This window comes from Manis pentadactyla, chromosome 9, assembly GCF_030020395.1.
Source record: "Manis pentadactyla isolate mManPen7 chromosome 9, mManPen7.hap1, whole genome shotgun sequence".
In the NCBI taxonomy this organism is placed as follows: Eukaryota; Metazoa; Chordata; class Mammalia; order Pholidota; family Manidae; genus Manis; species Manis pentadactyla.
In genome coordinates, this window is record NC_080027.1 from 39,732,833 (window position 1) to 39,749,827 (window position 16,995).

Consider the following 16,995-nt stretch of genomic DNA (forward strand, 5'->3'; position numbering starts at 1 on the left):
GAGGCCCAATATAGTCTATCTGCCACCTGATGAAGGGTATAGGCCCCTTAGCTATTGTCCCATGTTGCTGTGGAACTTGGTGTAAGTCCCTTTTAGAGCATACAACACATTCCTACTGGGCTCTACTAACTTCAAAGGTCAAAGGCAAGTCCCACTGACAAGCTACAGCCCACATTGTCTTTTGCCCAGCATGCAACAAACGCTGATGTAACCATTGGGCTACATCAGAGGCAGGCTTTCCTTCTAACCAATGTATCTGGCCCAATTTATCTGCTTCATCATTTCCTAGGGATGCCAGTGGCAAATGACCTGTCATATGGTATACTGTAATTGTTTGAATCTGACCACAGGCCCATAAGTCTTGCCACAATTCTTGTCCCCAAAGGGGTCAGTGACCAACCAGCCAGTTGGCATGGTACCAGGATGGTAGCCACAGGGTCAAGTCCTGATAGACAGCCCAGCTGTCAGTGCAGACAACTATAGGGGAGGGCTCCTGGCTGATCACAAGCCACACAGCCCACAACTCTGCCCATTAGCTGCTCTTCCCCTCACCATCTTCCATCCATATTGTCTCAGTCTTAGGATGGAAAGCTATGGCCCTCTGTTTTGGGGGCTGCCCACAGCTGGAGCCATCTGTGTACCATGTGTCTTCGGGTATAGGGGCTCTTCCCTCCTGATAGGGAATCTCTGCTACTAATGGTTCAAAAACAGGTTCTTCCTGCTTTTCACTAGTATATGTCACCAGCCCCAATAATGTTGGAGTTCTTCACTCAAGGGGCTTCTAAAGAGGGCCCTACACTGCTGTAGGTAAGCACCCCACTTGGCCAGTGTGGGCATTTGTGCCACACCACTCCTTGGCTTTTGGGTCCAGTCTCATACCCACCCCAAGATGAGAAAGGTGGTTATTACCTTTATTGGGGCCATTCTAGTGATGGGTTCTGTAGCCAGCAAAACATGATACACAGCAGCCAGTTGTTTTTCTATCAAAATGTATCATACCTCTGCCCCTTTCCTGAGTTGTGACCAGAATCCAATAGGTTGGCAAGTTTGTTCAAGCTGCTGCCAGAGACCCCAGCCATAACCATCTTCAGTCACATGAAAATCCAGCTCACAGGGCCTTGATGGGTCTACCACACTTAAGGCCTGCATGGCCTTGAACACCTATTTTGCTGTAGTAAAGGCAAATGCACATGTCTCATCCCAGTCCCATCTGACACCCTTTCATACCAACCGGTATAAGGGCTTCAGAATTTGTGCCAATTGTTGGATAAACACTGTCCAGTAGCCTAGAAGACCCAAAAACTCTTGTAGCAATGCTACAATAGGGGTAGGAAAGGCCTGGACTTTATCTATAACTACTTCTGGTATAACTTTGGTCTTATCCGACCAGATGACCCCCAAGAATTTGACAGACAAACCAGGTCCATGAACCTTGGTACTGTTCACAGCCCATCCTTTGTCCTGTAGATGTTGCAGCAGTCTAGGTGCTGCACCTTCTAGATCTGAAAGAGAATTGGACATGAGCATGGCATCAGCAATATAATGGTACAGCTGCACTGTTGGCAGCTTCTCCCATGCTGCCAAGTCCTGGGCTACAAGTCCATGACAGATGGTGGCACTGTGGAGGTATCCCTGTGGAAGGACGGTGAAAGTCCATTGCCATCCTTCCCATGTGAAGGCAAACTGTTCCTGACTTTCCTGCTCAATGTCAATGGAAAAGAAGGCATTAGTAAGATCTACCACATAATGGTATGTTCCTAGTTCATGGCTGAGGGTATCCATCAAGCCTGCAATAGAGGGGACAGCAGCATGCATAGCAGGTATGACTATTCAGATCTCTGTAATCCACAGTCATATGCCAGGGGTCATCTGGCCACACTGGGGAATTGAAAGGACTATGGGTGGGTTTATAATGACCTCCTTTTCCAGTTCCTGGAGGGTTTCTCCAATCTCTTTATGTCCTCCAGGCAGTTTATATTATTTGGTATTAGTCACCCACCGAGGTACAGGCAAAGCCATGGGTGGGTGCCTAGCATGTCCCCTCAGAACTGCCTTCACCACACATACTCTCAATCTGAACTGACCTACAGTGGTCTACAACCATAGACCCTGCAGGCTATCAATCCCCAAAATATACTCAGGGATAGGAGATATATATACACAGTATACTCTTTGGGGGGTAATATGCCCTATTCCCAAAGGGATTTGAGCTTGTTTCACTCAGATAGCCTTACCTCCGTATCCATTTATGATAGTGGGGGTCTTGGGGAACCACTCAGGGTTACCATGAATCAGTGAACATTCAGCCCCTGTGTCCACCAGAGCCAGGGCATGTATGTTCACTGGGGACCAATGGATAGCTATTTCAACATGTGGCCTCTGGTCTCCCCCCAGTCCCTCAGAGCAGGTACCTCGACCTTCCCCTCAGTCAAATCGTGTTTACCAATCATTTTTCTTGTGTGGGCTCAAGTGAGGTTGGCTCACTCTCCAGCAGGAAGTCTTGCAGACACACAGACCAGATTTGTGGCTCTGTCTCTGACCTCTGCCTCTTTGGTCTTAATGGCTGGAACTGCTTCTTTGGTTTCAGTTGTTGCCATAGCTCCAGTAAGATCCTATTTGACTTCCCCTCTAATTTCCTTCTGTCTGCTCCTGCCCATATTAAATCAACCCACATCTGGGTCCTGGTAACTTTCATGGGGCCCTTTAAGTTCTTCTTATGAGTAGCAGACCTTATTTCTTTCTATGTTCTCACTGCTTCAGCCTCTCCTAAGTCTGCTACTGTATGTGTCACCTCGCTTATGGGATGCCCTAAGTGAGGGGAAAGAATGGCCTCTAAAGACTCAAAGAGAGATGTAGGAGCTGTTCGAAGTACAATATTTCTCATTCCAGAAGTGAAAGGCTCTTCATTTGGGCCATGATTCTCTGGACTATAAATGGCATTTCTTATACCTAGCTCTCATAACACTTGTTGGAGCTCAGCATACATCTGCCATATAGTAGGAGAGGATGGTAGATCACCCTGATTGGGCCAAAAGCATGAAGTGCAGCCATAAGCCAATCGAGGAAGGAGTGATTCCCTGAGGTTGATGGCACTTTGTAACCACTGCCTCGAGGTGGGCTGAACTGTCAGCGAAGCCAGCTTTCCCATCTCTGATCACAACAGAACAATTCCATCCACCCCTAAGTCCCACAGACTCAGGAGCCAAGCTGATATTGACTCCGAGGGCTTCTGCCTAAACTGGGAGCCCAAATCCACCAGCTCAGCCTGAGTATGGGGGTGGAGCATAGAGTGCTCCATGACCTGGGGAGGGGCTGTGCCTCTCATTGGGGAACTCTCTGCTGCTGGGTCTTTATTTTCTTTACAACCATTGGAAATGCTTTCAATAGAGGAGGGGGTCAGTGCCTCAGACACCATCCCTTCATCCTTCCCCAGCTCCTCCATTTCTGGGGCTGATGGCACCTTTCTCTCCCCTCCCCCTAGTGCCTCCTCTGCTACATCCTTTACCTTTTCTACTGTGCCTCGCAGCAATGCTACCTCAGTCTTCAGCGACTCTCTTACCTTCACCTCAATGCTTTGCAGCTGGCATTCTCGTGCCACCTCCACCCGTGATTCCCTCAGGAGTCTGTCTTTTTCCTTTATGGCCTTTTCCTCCTTCAGAGCACCTGGCAGTGCTGCTATCTTGTTCTGTAAGGAATCTTTTACCTCATCAATAGCACCTTGCTCCCGGTGTTCTTGTGCTGCCTCCTCTCTCATCAATGCCATTACCTCCTTCAGTGAATCCACAGCAGTTTGCAGCTTGTGTTCTCATGCCACCATTTCTTGGGTCTTTTTCAGGAGCATGTCCTTCTCTTCTGTAGACTTCTTTAATACAGTGAGAAGCAGCCGACCCACAGTCCCCGCTGCCTCATGGGCACTGTCTCTCAAAAGGCCTACTTACTATACCAAGGGCTACCCCTACTGCCTCAGGTATAACCTCCACTTGCCTCCAGACCTGGGGTGGGGCCCAGCCCTCAGGAGGCAAGCCACCTCAGACCACACACCCATTGGGGGACAATCCACTGTCTCCTCATTCACAGGGGCAGCCCGCTGAAGCATCCCTCCCATAAGAGTAGCCTGGTCTTTTTCCTTGGTCAACAATGAACCCTGCCAACTTCACCAATTGTCTTGCCAATGGGTTTCAGCCCCCGGCAAGTTCGCTACGGATTCAGTGTGACCAAATAAAAGACAGTAGAATGTTTCTTTGGGGTCAAAGGGTTTACTTCCTGGTTTGTTCTTCCAGGGGTAGGTCGAGCACTAGCGTCTGCCTCCACCCAGAGCACTGGGCCGAGCTCTCTATATAGTGCAGTAATAGCTTATTGCCTATGGGTGTGGAAGCAGTAGTCTAGCAACAGGCCAGTTACATCATCAGGTGGTTTAAGTTCTGTGAGTATCCTGACCATAGGAACCCTAACTTCCCCACACTTGGCCATAGGAACCTTCACTTTCTCCACACTCCACCACTCCAGGATTCTTGCTTCTCAATCTATGCACCCTCAGTCTTCCACTATGGTCCCTGTGTGAGAAAGCTGGAACACTGTAACCAAATTCCGCAGTAACAAAAGAGGCTACAACAATATACAAATAACAGAAATTATAATAATGCTCAAGTCTGAGGAGATCCATTGCCACCAGGTGATCATCCCAGCTGTATTCAAACCAGTTCTATTCAGATGAGTTAACCAAAAGGACCATGGGTTGGCCTTACAATACGCACCTTTCCAGCCTCTCCAGCAAAAAGTCTTGCAGACACACAGACCAGTCTTGTTGCTTTGTCTCTGGCTTCTGCTTCTTTGTCCTCAGCAGTTGGAACCTCTGCTCCGGTTTCAATTGTTGCCATAGCTCCAATAAGATTCTATTTGACTTTGCTTCCAATTTCACTGTCTGCTCCTGTCTTTATAAAATCAACCCACATCTGGGTCCTCATGACCTTCTCGGGGCCCTTTAAATTCTTCCTTTGAGTAGCAGTTCATATTTCCTTTTGTGCTTTCATTGCTTGAGCCTGAGTATAGGAGCAGAATACAGAATGCTCCATGACCTGGGGAGGAGGCTACACCTCTCCTGGAGGAACCCACAGTTGCTGAGTCTATTTTCTTTTGGGCTTTCCACTAGCTTTAAACTGGGTGGGGTTCCAACCCAGGAGGGGCTGATGCCTCTGGCATCAGCAGGACCTCCACCCCCACCTGTTGGTCAAACCTCTGCTCCTCCATTTCTGAGGCTGACGGCTCCACTACATCCTTCACCTGCCCCACAGCACCTGGCAGCCTGCATTCTCATGCTGCTGCTTCTTGGGCCGCTTCTCGGGCTGCCGCTTCTCGGGCTACCATGATGTCCTTTACCATTTCCACAGCATCTCCTAGTGATGCCGTTTCAGTCACCAACAAATTTTTTACCTCCTCAATGGCACTTTGCAGCTCACGTTCTTGTGCTGCCTCTTCTCATGCTTCCTGCAGGAGGACATCTTTCTTCCTTATGGCCTTTCTCAGTACTGTGGAAAAAAACTCCCCACAGCCCATAGGCACTCTGTTTCTTTTCTTTTTTTTTTTAAATTTTATTTTGATATCATTAATCTACAATTACATGAAGGACATTATGTTTACTAGGCTCCCCCCTTCACCAAGTCCCCCCCACATCCCCGTTCACAGTCATGTCCATCAACATAGTAAGATGCTGTAAAATCACTACTTGTCTTCTCTGTGTAGGCACTCTGTTTTTTTAAGGAATTCCCTATTTTCTGAGGACCAGTGTAACTGCCTCAGGTGTTGCCTCCACCTCTTGCCAGTCTTGGGGTTGGGCCCAGTCCTCTAGGAGGCAAGCCACATTGGACCACATGTCCATTGGGGGACACTCAAAGGTCTTCTCATCCATAGGGGCAGCCCACTGAAGCACTCCTCCCATGAGGGCAGCTTGTTCTGATCCTCATCAACAATGAATCCTGCTTATGTCACCAGTTGTCTGGCCAATGGGTTTCAGCCCTGGACAAGTTCTCTATGGATTCAATGAAACCGAAGAATGACAATGGAATGTTCTTGGGGTAAAAAAGTTTATACCCAACTTTATTCCCTTGGTGGCAGGTCAATCACTAGAATCCTGCCCACTCAGAGCGAGTCTGCATGCAGGAAGCCAGCCTCTGCCTCTGGGCCTCTCTGCCCCCACAGCTGTTTCAGTCTCTGTTCTTGGTGCTGTCACCACAACAGTCTCTGCTCTCCTGCAGCTGTGCAGCTGTGCAGCCGTGCAGCCGTGCAGCAGCCCAGAGCACTGGGCGGAGTTCTTTAGAGTCAATAACATCATATTGCCCACATGTGTGTAGTGAGCAAGCCGACCAGGGCTAGATGAGAATCCTGGCCATAGGAATCTTCACTCACTACCGTATTGCTGATCTACAGGATAAATTTCTAGAAGTGAAAACTTCTGAGTCAAAGGGAGTATGAAAGAAAATATGTCATTCTCTATTTAAGGTGGTTGTACCAATGGATGCACTCACCTAACAATATGGTTTTTATCCTATATGTGCCAATATTATATTATCTAATTTTTTATCTTTGTAGAAATGTTAATATATTTTATCTGCACCTCTTTTATGAGTGAGTTTGAGCATCTTTTCATGCATTTACAACATATTTGTGTTCCCTTTCCTGAGAAATCTATTAAAGGTTTTGCCCATTTTTCTGTTGGGTTGTTGCTCTTTTTGTTATTGATTTATTGAAACTCTTTATATCTATAAAGTAGCTCTTAGTCATCTGTTTTGCAGTTATTTTCCCCCTACATTATCATTTGCCTTTTGATTTTATTTATGATATTTTCCCATGCTTAGTATTATGGTATTTTTTTACATTTGGAAAAAAGTTATTTTGGCATTTTTATTGGTATATTTCATTTGTAGATTAATTTAGAAACTTCAATAATTTAAAAAATATTGAGTCTCCTTATTTATGAATAGGATGTATCATTCTATTCTTTCAAGACTTCTTTTAGATCCTTTAGTAATATTTTAAATTAAAAAATAGATCTTTCATATTTCTTTAAAAATTTATTCCTGGGCATATTTTGTTGTATGAATTTTTCTATTACTATATCAGATAGGGACACCTTCTGCTGCAGGTTCAGAAAATCCACAAAAGTAGCTTTAGTTGATAGGAATTTATTTTTCTCACATAACAAAAAAATGTCCAGAGGTAGGTGGCTGCTGGCATGGTTCTGTAGTTCAGTGTTGTTGGGCCTGGCATCTCTGCAGTGTTTTTGACATTTCCTTCAAGCACAGGCATCATAAAATAGTTGCTCTGCCTCTAATAATCACATCTACATACAAGGCAAGAAGTGGTCAGGAAGAAAGGCCAGAATTTTTTTCTCATATTTCATAAATTTTCATGGTGAGCTTTCAGGGCCTATAGATAGAGTCTATCTTTTGTCTTAGAATGTGGGAACAAACCTTCAAAGCAGTTTTTGTTTTTGTTTTTTAAATTTCTGCAAGAACCTCAGGATTTTTACTGATTGGAAACAATTTCTGTGTTAATTTAGACCTCAGATACGAATTTTTTTTATCACCCAGAACCCAAGAATAAACAGACATGCTTCCTATAATCTTTCTATAATAACAGACAGAACTTTTTCTATTCTATATTTCTTCTAGAGGGGGAGTCTCGGTTCTAATTTCTTATCTTCCACATGGACATTTCAACTCCAAGAACCAGATAAATGGACAGTTCCCAAACCTCAAGGAGCCACAGCATCAGACCACAGCCTTGTCACTCTGGTTTTCAATTCTTTCCTTTTTTCCCATTGCTTGGAGTTTTCCCCTCTCTTTCTTGTGAACTAAGCTATGTATTTTAGATAGTAGTATTCCTACTTTAGCTACCATTTTGAAGTGTGTATAGAGTGAGAATTTTCAGGTCATCTAGTCTTCCATACTGCTTGGCACAGAGCTTAGTACATATTCAAATGTATTCTTTCCCTCATTCAGGGTGCAATAGAGGGGATTCATGTCATACATGGTGGAAATCAGTATAGATATTCTCTAAGCAGAGTCCCTTCTAACTTTGAGATCCTGTGAATTAATACATTTTCTTGTTTTTTTGCTTAACTGTTCCTAAAGTCTTGTTGGCCAAGCTACTTGACAAACTGACAACTTATGAAATGTATTTTCATTAAATATTGAAAAAATATATACTGAAATGTATATGGAATAATTAATGTGTTGTCTTCCCTGATACAGACTTTATTTGGTGTGACATAAATTCTAGCTTTAATTTGTAACTGAAAAATAATTTCTTGTTTATCATATAACAGAACTACTTTATAATGCTGAAATTTCTTAGTGTCAAGTTTTATGTATATTCCAGCATTTCTTAGATTATCTTTGTAGTTGTAGATCTAAGAGTATGATTGAATACAATGAAAATATATATTATGATAATGTCATAAAGATGCTCTAATTATATTTTACTTGTGTTGTTATTAAAGTACATTCTAAAAGAGAAAATAATACATGATCATTTTATTGACAAGTTCCTGTGGAATCATTACCACCAAATCCTTTGGCATTTATAAAGTTAGTCCCATGGTCCCATGTTGACATTTTCCTACTTGATTAATTTGGTATACTTTATACAGTCAAATAGCTCTACTGTAGTTAAGAAAATATCTGGCCAACATTTCAAGTATTTATAGCTGCACTGACCTGTCATCTAGGTTTATTGGGAAACTGGTGCTCAGATCACATCTCCTCATGATAAAGAAATTCTGAAATGTATAGAAGAATGTGTGGAACCCTGGAATGGTTCCTGGAATGATAATTTGGTCGATACCAGCCCACTGAAGAGAGACCCTCTGCAGGACATTTGCAGGAGATACATGGAAGATCTCAAAAAGATCTGTTTTCACAGGTATCCAAGTGGGAATATATGATTGTATTAATTTAGAATAAGATTCACAAATAAGGGAAAGAAATAGGGATACAATCAGGATTAAAAGAAATAGAGATTAAAAATACGTTGGCTATTCATTATATTAAAATTATAGCTAAATAGTACTATTTATACTAGTAAAAAAATGGAAACAATATAAATATCTATCAACTGATGAATGTATAAATGAAGTGTGTTATACAATGAAATATTATTCAGCAGTAAAAAGAAATGAAATACTGATACATATTACAACATGGATAAGCCTTAAATACATGTGCTAAGTGAAAGAAGCCAGACACAAAGGGACCACATATTGTATGATTCCATTTATAAAAAATGTCCAGAGAAGGCAAATCTATAGAGAGAGAATCAAATATTAATTGCTACCTATGGCTGGGAGAAATGGGAGAGTTAAGAGCTGGCAGCTATGGGGTATGGAGTTTCTTTTTGGGGTAATGCGAATGTTCTAAGATTGATAATGGTAATGGTTGAACACCTTTGTGAATATAGTGAAAGCCATTGAATTGTATATTTTAAATCGATGAATTGTATAGTATGTTAGTTACCTCTCAAGAAAGCTGTTAAAAGATTATAGTTAAATACATGTATTCCCTCTATAGATAAGATTAGGAAATTTCCTCTAAAATTTGATTTTTTTTCTTAACTATTCCCATATTTCCATAACTATTCCATAAATAGCAAGGATTATTGCTAGAAAGCATCTTGCCTTGCTGAGTATATTTTCCTTATCTAACAAAATAGATTTTAGCTTTTTCTCTATTTTAATCCTATCATAGGTAATGGATTTTATGATATTGATAGAATGATGATTTTCCTTCATAGGGGATTAAACTCAAAGACCACGTTGAAATTTGTACATACATCTTTTCATGGGGTTGGACATGACTATGTGCAGTTGGCTTTTCAAGTGTTTGGTTTTAAGCCTCCAATTCCAGTACCAGAACAAAAAGATCCCGATCCAGACTTTTCTACTGTTAAATGCCCAAATCCTGAAGAAGGAGAATCTGTGCTGGTATGTTTTTTCTTTACTTGAATTATTATTAGTGTATTAAAGTTCACCAGATAGAACTTACTGACAATTCAGTGATTACTTCAAAAGCAGAAACAACTTTAATTTACATCATTCTAATTATATTGGAGCCATATATTCCTTTTTGTTTGAAATCTCTGTGGTTGATATCCTGACTCATAGGCTTTCTTTTTAATTTAGTCAAACTATATTCCTTCTAAAATTTCAGTATTAACACAGTGCCTGCATTTAGGAATATTAACATTGAATTTAAGGTCTTCAGTACAACCCAGCTTTTTGGGTCACTGTTTTAGGAACTTTCTTTGAGGCTGGCAGAGAAAGAAAATGCCCGAGTAGTGCTAGCCACAGATCCTGATGCAGACAGATTGGCAGTGGCAGAACTTCAGGAGAAGTAAGTAGAGGCTGCTATTTAATTAAAAGCTTAAAGTTTGAAAAACAAGTTTTGATTTTCAGTCTTACATTGGAAATAATTAAAAAATAAGAAAATAAATCTAAGCCCACACTACCCAGAGATAACCACCTGGATTGGTATTTTGACATTTCCTTCCCAAGTTTTTTCTACTCAAACATTTAAGATATATTTGTTTATAAAATTGTGAATGCTATATATAGTTTTGCATAATATTTTCCACTTAATATTGTATTTTAAACATTTTCCCTGTCCAGAAATACTTGTTTAAAATATTAATTTTTAAAATGGCATAATATCCCAACAGTTTGCTTTATCAGTGTAATCATTTCCTAATCATGGTCCTTTCAGTTGCTGTGCATTTTTGACATTATGATGTGACAAGTGTCCTTACATGGGAAGGACATCACGTTTTAAATTTTTTCTCATTAAGTAGGAGAATAAAAGTAACAATGTAATAATTTTTCAAAAGACATTCCTGCCATTCCTATACTAAGTTCACCCCAGTCAGTTAGAAAAGTGGTACTAAGTGTTTTCTCAAAAATCCCATACAATAGTTTGGGGTTTTCTTACGTGAAGGATGGTAATTTGTAGTTCTTAGGGTCAGGAAGTTTTAATGAGAAGTTACAAAGGTCTTGACTTGAATTTTCATTCTCTCTACAGTGGTCACTGGAAAGTTTTCACAGGGAATGAATTGGCAGCTTTGTTTGGGTGGTGGATGTTTGATTGCTGGAAGAAAAATAAATCACCAAATGCTGATGTGAAGAACATTTATATGTTAGCCACTACAGTCTCTTCCAAAATTTTAAAGGCAATTGCACTTAAAGAAGGATTTCATTTTGAAGTAAGAATAGATAATATCTGTGTACTACTTTTAAAAATCTATTTCTATAAATAAAGTCATCTCTCCACAAAACTTTTGTTGATTTCATTTATAATTCCCCCCCCTTTTTTTTCTAATTCTGTTAGCACTTGCTTAGTTTTTTTTGATAGTTTACACACCTTAAGCCAGATTCATCCAGTATGTAAATTTCTGAAGCTAATATATTATGTTCTCTAAACATCCTAACTGCATTAATGCCTGTTATTTCATACAACAGTATCTGGTTTTCATACTGAGAAAATCTGGCTCCTGGTGACCTCATCAGTATATAAACTCCACTCCAAAAAATTGTAGGTGTTATCTACTACTTGTTTAGGCCCTTCAAGTAATCTTCTGAGTTGTAAATTAAGACCCAATGATTCTACCTCCATAAAACAAATAATGACTCTTTCAGCATAGATCATTAACCTTTATGAGCCACAGGCAGTTAAGCTGAGCTTTTTACAACTGCTGGGACTAGTGCCAATTAAGTTGCTTTCCTGTCACCTTTACCAAGAATCAGTGAAAATATCACCTCTGGGCATTTTTTTCTTGAGCCAATGGCAAACTACAGGTCCTAACACTGATAGGCTTATATACCAGTCTTAGTGAAATAGAATTTTCAATCCCAGGCTTTCTAAAACACAAATAGCAAAATAGAGGAAACAAAATTTACCCAAGCCAAGCTAAGATTCCTAAGCACTAATGTTAATATTTTCTTCATTTATGTCTGGCAGGAAAAATAATATAATGAGCACAAAAGAGAAAAAAGAACATGATTCTACAGACCAATATTTTTTATTTGTTTTGTTAAAATCTCAGTTTTTGTTGGGAATAGTCAGGTGGCAAAGGTTTTTGGCTTTTATGTTGTTTTCTTTTTTTGTTTTCCCCAGTGTGGAGGTAAAGAGGTGAGTTAGAATCATAAATTAGTAATGGTGAGCTCTAGAGTCAGTGTGTATCATATGCCCTTTCTGTTGACTCTAAAACAGTTTATGTTTTTAAATATGAAATTCATGTCTTTAAAGTTCATGTCTCATCAGATGAAAAGTACTCAACTTTAATCACCAAAGAAGAACTTAGTAACTCACTTTGGTGGTTTTATTTAGGCCATGATGTTCTGGTAAAGTACACAGGGTTCAAGCATATTTGTGGTAATGTTGAAAGTGCATCATTAAAAAGCCTATGGCCTTTGGTTACTCAGGGGGACTAAATCACAGCCTTATAGTACTCAATATTAGTGCTTATTATACAGCTTAAAGGACAGTTCTGAGAAGCATTGTAATTGAACCATGGCTCCATCCTTTATATAAGCAGCATAATCTTGGGCAAATTTACTGAACTTCTGAGGCCCTGTTTCAACAACATTTTTTGTGAGCATTAAAAAAATATAGTGATGTAAAGCATCTGTTACATTGCTTGGTAAATAGTAGATGACCATAATATGTGTGTGTTTATATTACTTTTGTGAGTATATGCATCACCACTTATAAATATTGGATTATATTTTATGTAAATCACTATCACTGTGCTCAATAAATAGTAGGTCATCTGTTGTGGTGTCTGTGTATATATCCATGCACTTCATGACTATACATTTAACCACTATATAAATCTTTGTGAATTGAAACCTTAACAGATGATTACTGAATATTATGTGCATTTAGTGGCAGGCTTTTCTCTAGTATGTATTTATGAGAGAGTCACTTAACTAGAGTGGCCTCCTCTGCATTTCAGGAAACATTACCAGGTTTTAAATGGATTGGAAGTAGGATAAAAGACCTCCTGGAAAATGGGAATGAAGTCCTTTTTGCATTTGAAGAGTCTATTGGTATGTAGTAAACATTAAAATGTTTGAAATTTGAACAGAAGCATGTTTTTGAATGTAGTAGTTCTACAAAGAGGAATTTTCATTTTATGGTTTTGTATTTTGCATTGTAAAAACCTAAATGGATAGGTGCATTTCTCATCAGGAAAAAAAGACCCTTGCCTTCAGTATCAATGAGTTTCATTTATTACTATGCTTTTAAATTAACTGGTCCTTCTGAAGAAATGTGAAACTGTTGAAGTTACTGTAGGCTTAAGTTTTCCTCCTTTTTAAAGGTGTTTTTTAATTTTCAGGTTTTCTCTGTGGAACTTCAGTTTTGGATAAAGATGGGGTGAGCGCAGCTGCTGTTGTAGCTGAGATGGCATCCTACCTGGAAACCATGAGTGTAACATTGAAGCAGCAACTGATTAAGGTTTATGAAAAGTAAGTTCCACTGTTACGAATTTCACATGCTAATTTTTTTTTTTACCTACTTTTAGCCTTCTAAATTTGGCATTGAGGAATAGCCAACATTTTTAAATAGTGCTGCATTTGTCTGAATTAAGGACTGCCTCTTTCTACATAATAGTGTAATAGACTTATCTCCAATATATACTGTCCCGAAGTTACCTGATTTCTGATTTTAACACTTCAAATCTTTGTGCAGATACGGTTATCATATTTCAAAAACTTCATATTTCTTGTGTTATGATCCAACTACTATCAAAAGTATATTTGAAAGGCTTCGTAATTTTGATTCTCCAAAAGAATATCCAAAATTTTGTGGGACGTTTGCTGTACTGCACATACGGGACATTACCACTGGGTATGACAGCAGCCAGCCGAGGAAGAAATCAGTAAGTACCTATTTTTTTTTAAGTTTTTAACATTTGTAATAATTTATGCTATAATAAAATAATGGAAGTTTAAGCCTGTGAGTTTCTTGCAATTAGGATTCCTTGCTTTTCTCCAGAGCAGTTTAAGTCTCACTGGCTCTGTGAATCTGCTCCTGTCCTCACCACTCCGCCAGTGCCTGCTGTGCCCTGGGGGTGGGGAGATGGGAAAGAGAGAGAGAGAGAGAGAGAGAGAAACAAAAGAGAAAGGGAAGGAAGGGGAATGTATAATGCTGCTGAATATGTTGAAAATAAAGTCTTTTAAAAACCTATAATTTCAAAGCTATACACCTTCGTAGTTGTAACTTCCCTTTTCAAACTTATTCCCTATATCTCCATCCAAATAGAACAACTATAGTTTTACATACATACATTTTTTTTTCAATTTCTTTATTTCTACTCCAGCTGTTTCCTCAGTCTACCTTTTGTCCTAAGGCTGCAAGGCCAACTTCAACCATTATTTAAGACTTAGGCGAATGTCACCTCCTCCACATACCCTCCAGGTCCCATAATCAGATGTCTTCCTCCTGAGGTTTCATTATATTATGTGCCTTCCTCTTGTTATTTACCACTTTCTATGTTATGTTATGTTATTGATGCCGGGGTTCTTGTTCACGAAGCCAAAGAATGAGCTTCACAAACACTCAAGGTAGGAGAGCAAGGTACAGGCTTTTATTTAGAGATAAAGTGTAAGGACAGAGCTCCCGGCTCACGCCAGGAGGGGACAAGAGAGGCCATGGTGGTGCGTTGTCTAGGGGGTTTTATAGGCAGTTGAGGATATTTAGGAACGTGAAAGAGTTTAGGGGTGTGGACTTGTTAAGTGGTCCCTGAATATTGAAAATTAACAACATAAGGAATTTCCTGCCTTGATTTCTCTTTGGGACACCGGCACCTTGGTCTGGGAGCATATCAAAAGGCTGCATGCCCAGCCCCCAAGGTGGGCTGAGGTATTGTCTATTTGCTAAAGAATCCTGCCTCTTAAACTTCTGGGTGTTAAAATGCAATCTTTTAAGATGGAATTCTTCCTACCTTTTACCATGTCGTCTACAGCTGGGTCTGCATGCTAAGTTAGTTGCTCAGTTTGCAAAATCACTTCAGATCTGAAGGAGGAAAGACAGCACATAGGCCTGGGCCTTTTAGTATGTTAAAGTGAATCTTATACATGGTTACAAATGATTAGCATAGTAAAACATATGCTACTCTTCTTTATCTGGGGAACATTAACTAATCTCACTGAAGAATGATTCTAGAGCTTAATGTTTAACATAGAGTTTTAGTAGGGGGGTTTCCTTGCATGTAGTTACACTGCTCTGACTGCAAATATCCCGCCCTTCCCCCTCCAGAGGCCCTCACCCTACTCTGACTACATCCACCGTCCCTGTCTCATTATCATTGTGTTGTACATGGCAGGTCCATTTCTGATGGATGCCTCTCAAAGCTTCTGCCTCTGTGATAGATGCTCAACAAATATTTAAATACCATAGATTGCTAGTCAAATTTATTTTTGTTTTTGTTATTATTGTTATTAGCCTAGATTTTCACTTATAATATTCTGATGTGTCAGGATTCTGGGGGCATAATATACTTTGGGAAATCTGCAGTGTCTTATGTAGAATGCTACCCATGTTCCCTTTGTGTCAACAAATTTTGGTTCCCAGTTGTTGGTAGTCTGTGTATGTGAATGTATGTATCTATTTTTCTTTGTAAACTACTTGAAAAAGAAGTAAACTTTTGCCTTTTATTTCTCTTATGTTGCTGTGCTTAGAGTACTTGCTGATGTGATTCTTTTTTCTCTCAAACTCCCTTTAAGATTTATGATATTCATTATTCAAAGTGCTTTTCTATCTGTTTTCCACTAATGCTTAACAACATTTTTGTAAGGAAGGTGGTATAAATATTGTTAATCCCCCAAGGTCGCATAGTAAATGTCAGACTTCCTGAATTCTTTATTCTTCAGGTTGACATTCATCTGTGTGTTAAGCAGGCATTTATCCAAGCACTTCTGTGCTACAGGTATACTGGGGATACAGTAATGACAACTGCACTGTTTCTGCCCTCAAGCATCTAGTGGGGAAATGGACAGGTGAACAGCGATTACCTTACAAAATGATAAGTGCTACTGGGGGGTGCATAGGTTACCATAAAAGAGCATAGGAAGGACACTAAATGCAGATTTGGGGGCTCATGGAAGGCTCTCTAGGAACTTTTGTGAGCTGAGTTCTAGAATATGAGTAGGAATCACCCAGATGTAAGAGAAACAAGGGGTGATGAGGAAGAGAGAAATGACAGGAAACCAAATTTAATATAGTAGCAGTAGTGATGGAGAAAATTGGACAAAGTTAAGTAGGATAGACTTGCTTGTTGATGGTCTGTGAGTGAAAGAGGGGAGGAAGGTCTCTTTCTTAAACAAGTATATGGTGGCACCACTGACAGAGAGAGGGGCCTCAAGGAGAGCACCAGGCTCAGGACACCTAAGGGAGAGCACCCTGTCAACCCCTCTGTCCTAGTCAACCCCCACAGTTCCCTCAAGATGCCATCACAGACTGATCTGTGGACTAGGAAGAGTACCAATGTTAATCCATGTATTCAATGTTAGTAAAGCTTCATTTCTGTTTTTAATTTTTAGGTTAAAAATATTGAAAATTTTTGGCACCACAGTGGATTATTTTGCCTCTCCCTAGGATATGTGCACTCTGCTTTGGAGATTATTGATAAACTGTGAAAGTGCTTTAAAATTGTAAAGCACTTTGCAAATTTAGAGGCAGTTTGGACAGATAGAGCTGGTTTCTGCTTCTTGCTCTGCATTTGAGCAGGTCGTTTACTTACTTTGCGCCTTGTCTGCAAATTGGTCGTAGTATTTACTTTGCAGGATTATTGCTGAGGTCCAGAGATCCTGTATGTGACCCAAAGCCTATACTATTATAAATGTTCAGCAAATGGCATATTTATGAGTTACTATGTATGTAACCTTCTTTTGTGTTTTATAATTCTTTTTAAAATATATTTTTAATTTTTAATTGTGGTAATAAATAC

The 16,995-nt window shown here is 39.9% G+C and overlaps 1 protein-coding gene across 2 annotated transcripts in view; it reads left to right on the forward strand.

The window, feature by feature from the left end:
• Positions 1-16,995, forward strand: part of PGM2L1 (phosphoglucomutase 2 like 1) — a 69,756-nt gene that overhangs the window by 45,072 nt on the left and 7,689 nt on the right. For both annotated transcript variants that reach the window (XM_036929784.2, XM_057507222.1), the window contains exons 6-12: positions 8,726-8,919; positions 9,787-9,976; positions 10,288-10,385; positions 11,067-11,247; positions 13,000-13,093; positions 13,384-13,513; positions 13,737-13,926. In XM_036929784.2, the coding sequence (XP_036785679.2) occupies positions 8,726-8,919; positions 9,787-9,976; positions 10,288-10,385; positions 11,067-11,247; positions 13,000-13,093; positions 13,384-13,513; positions 13,737-13,926 (1,077 nt within the window). The remainder of the gene's footprint in view (positions 1-8,725; positions 8,920-9,786; positions 9,977-10,287; positions 10,386-11,066; positions 11,248-12,999; positions 13,094-13,383; positions 13,514-13,736; positions 13,927-16,995) is intronic.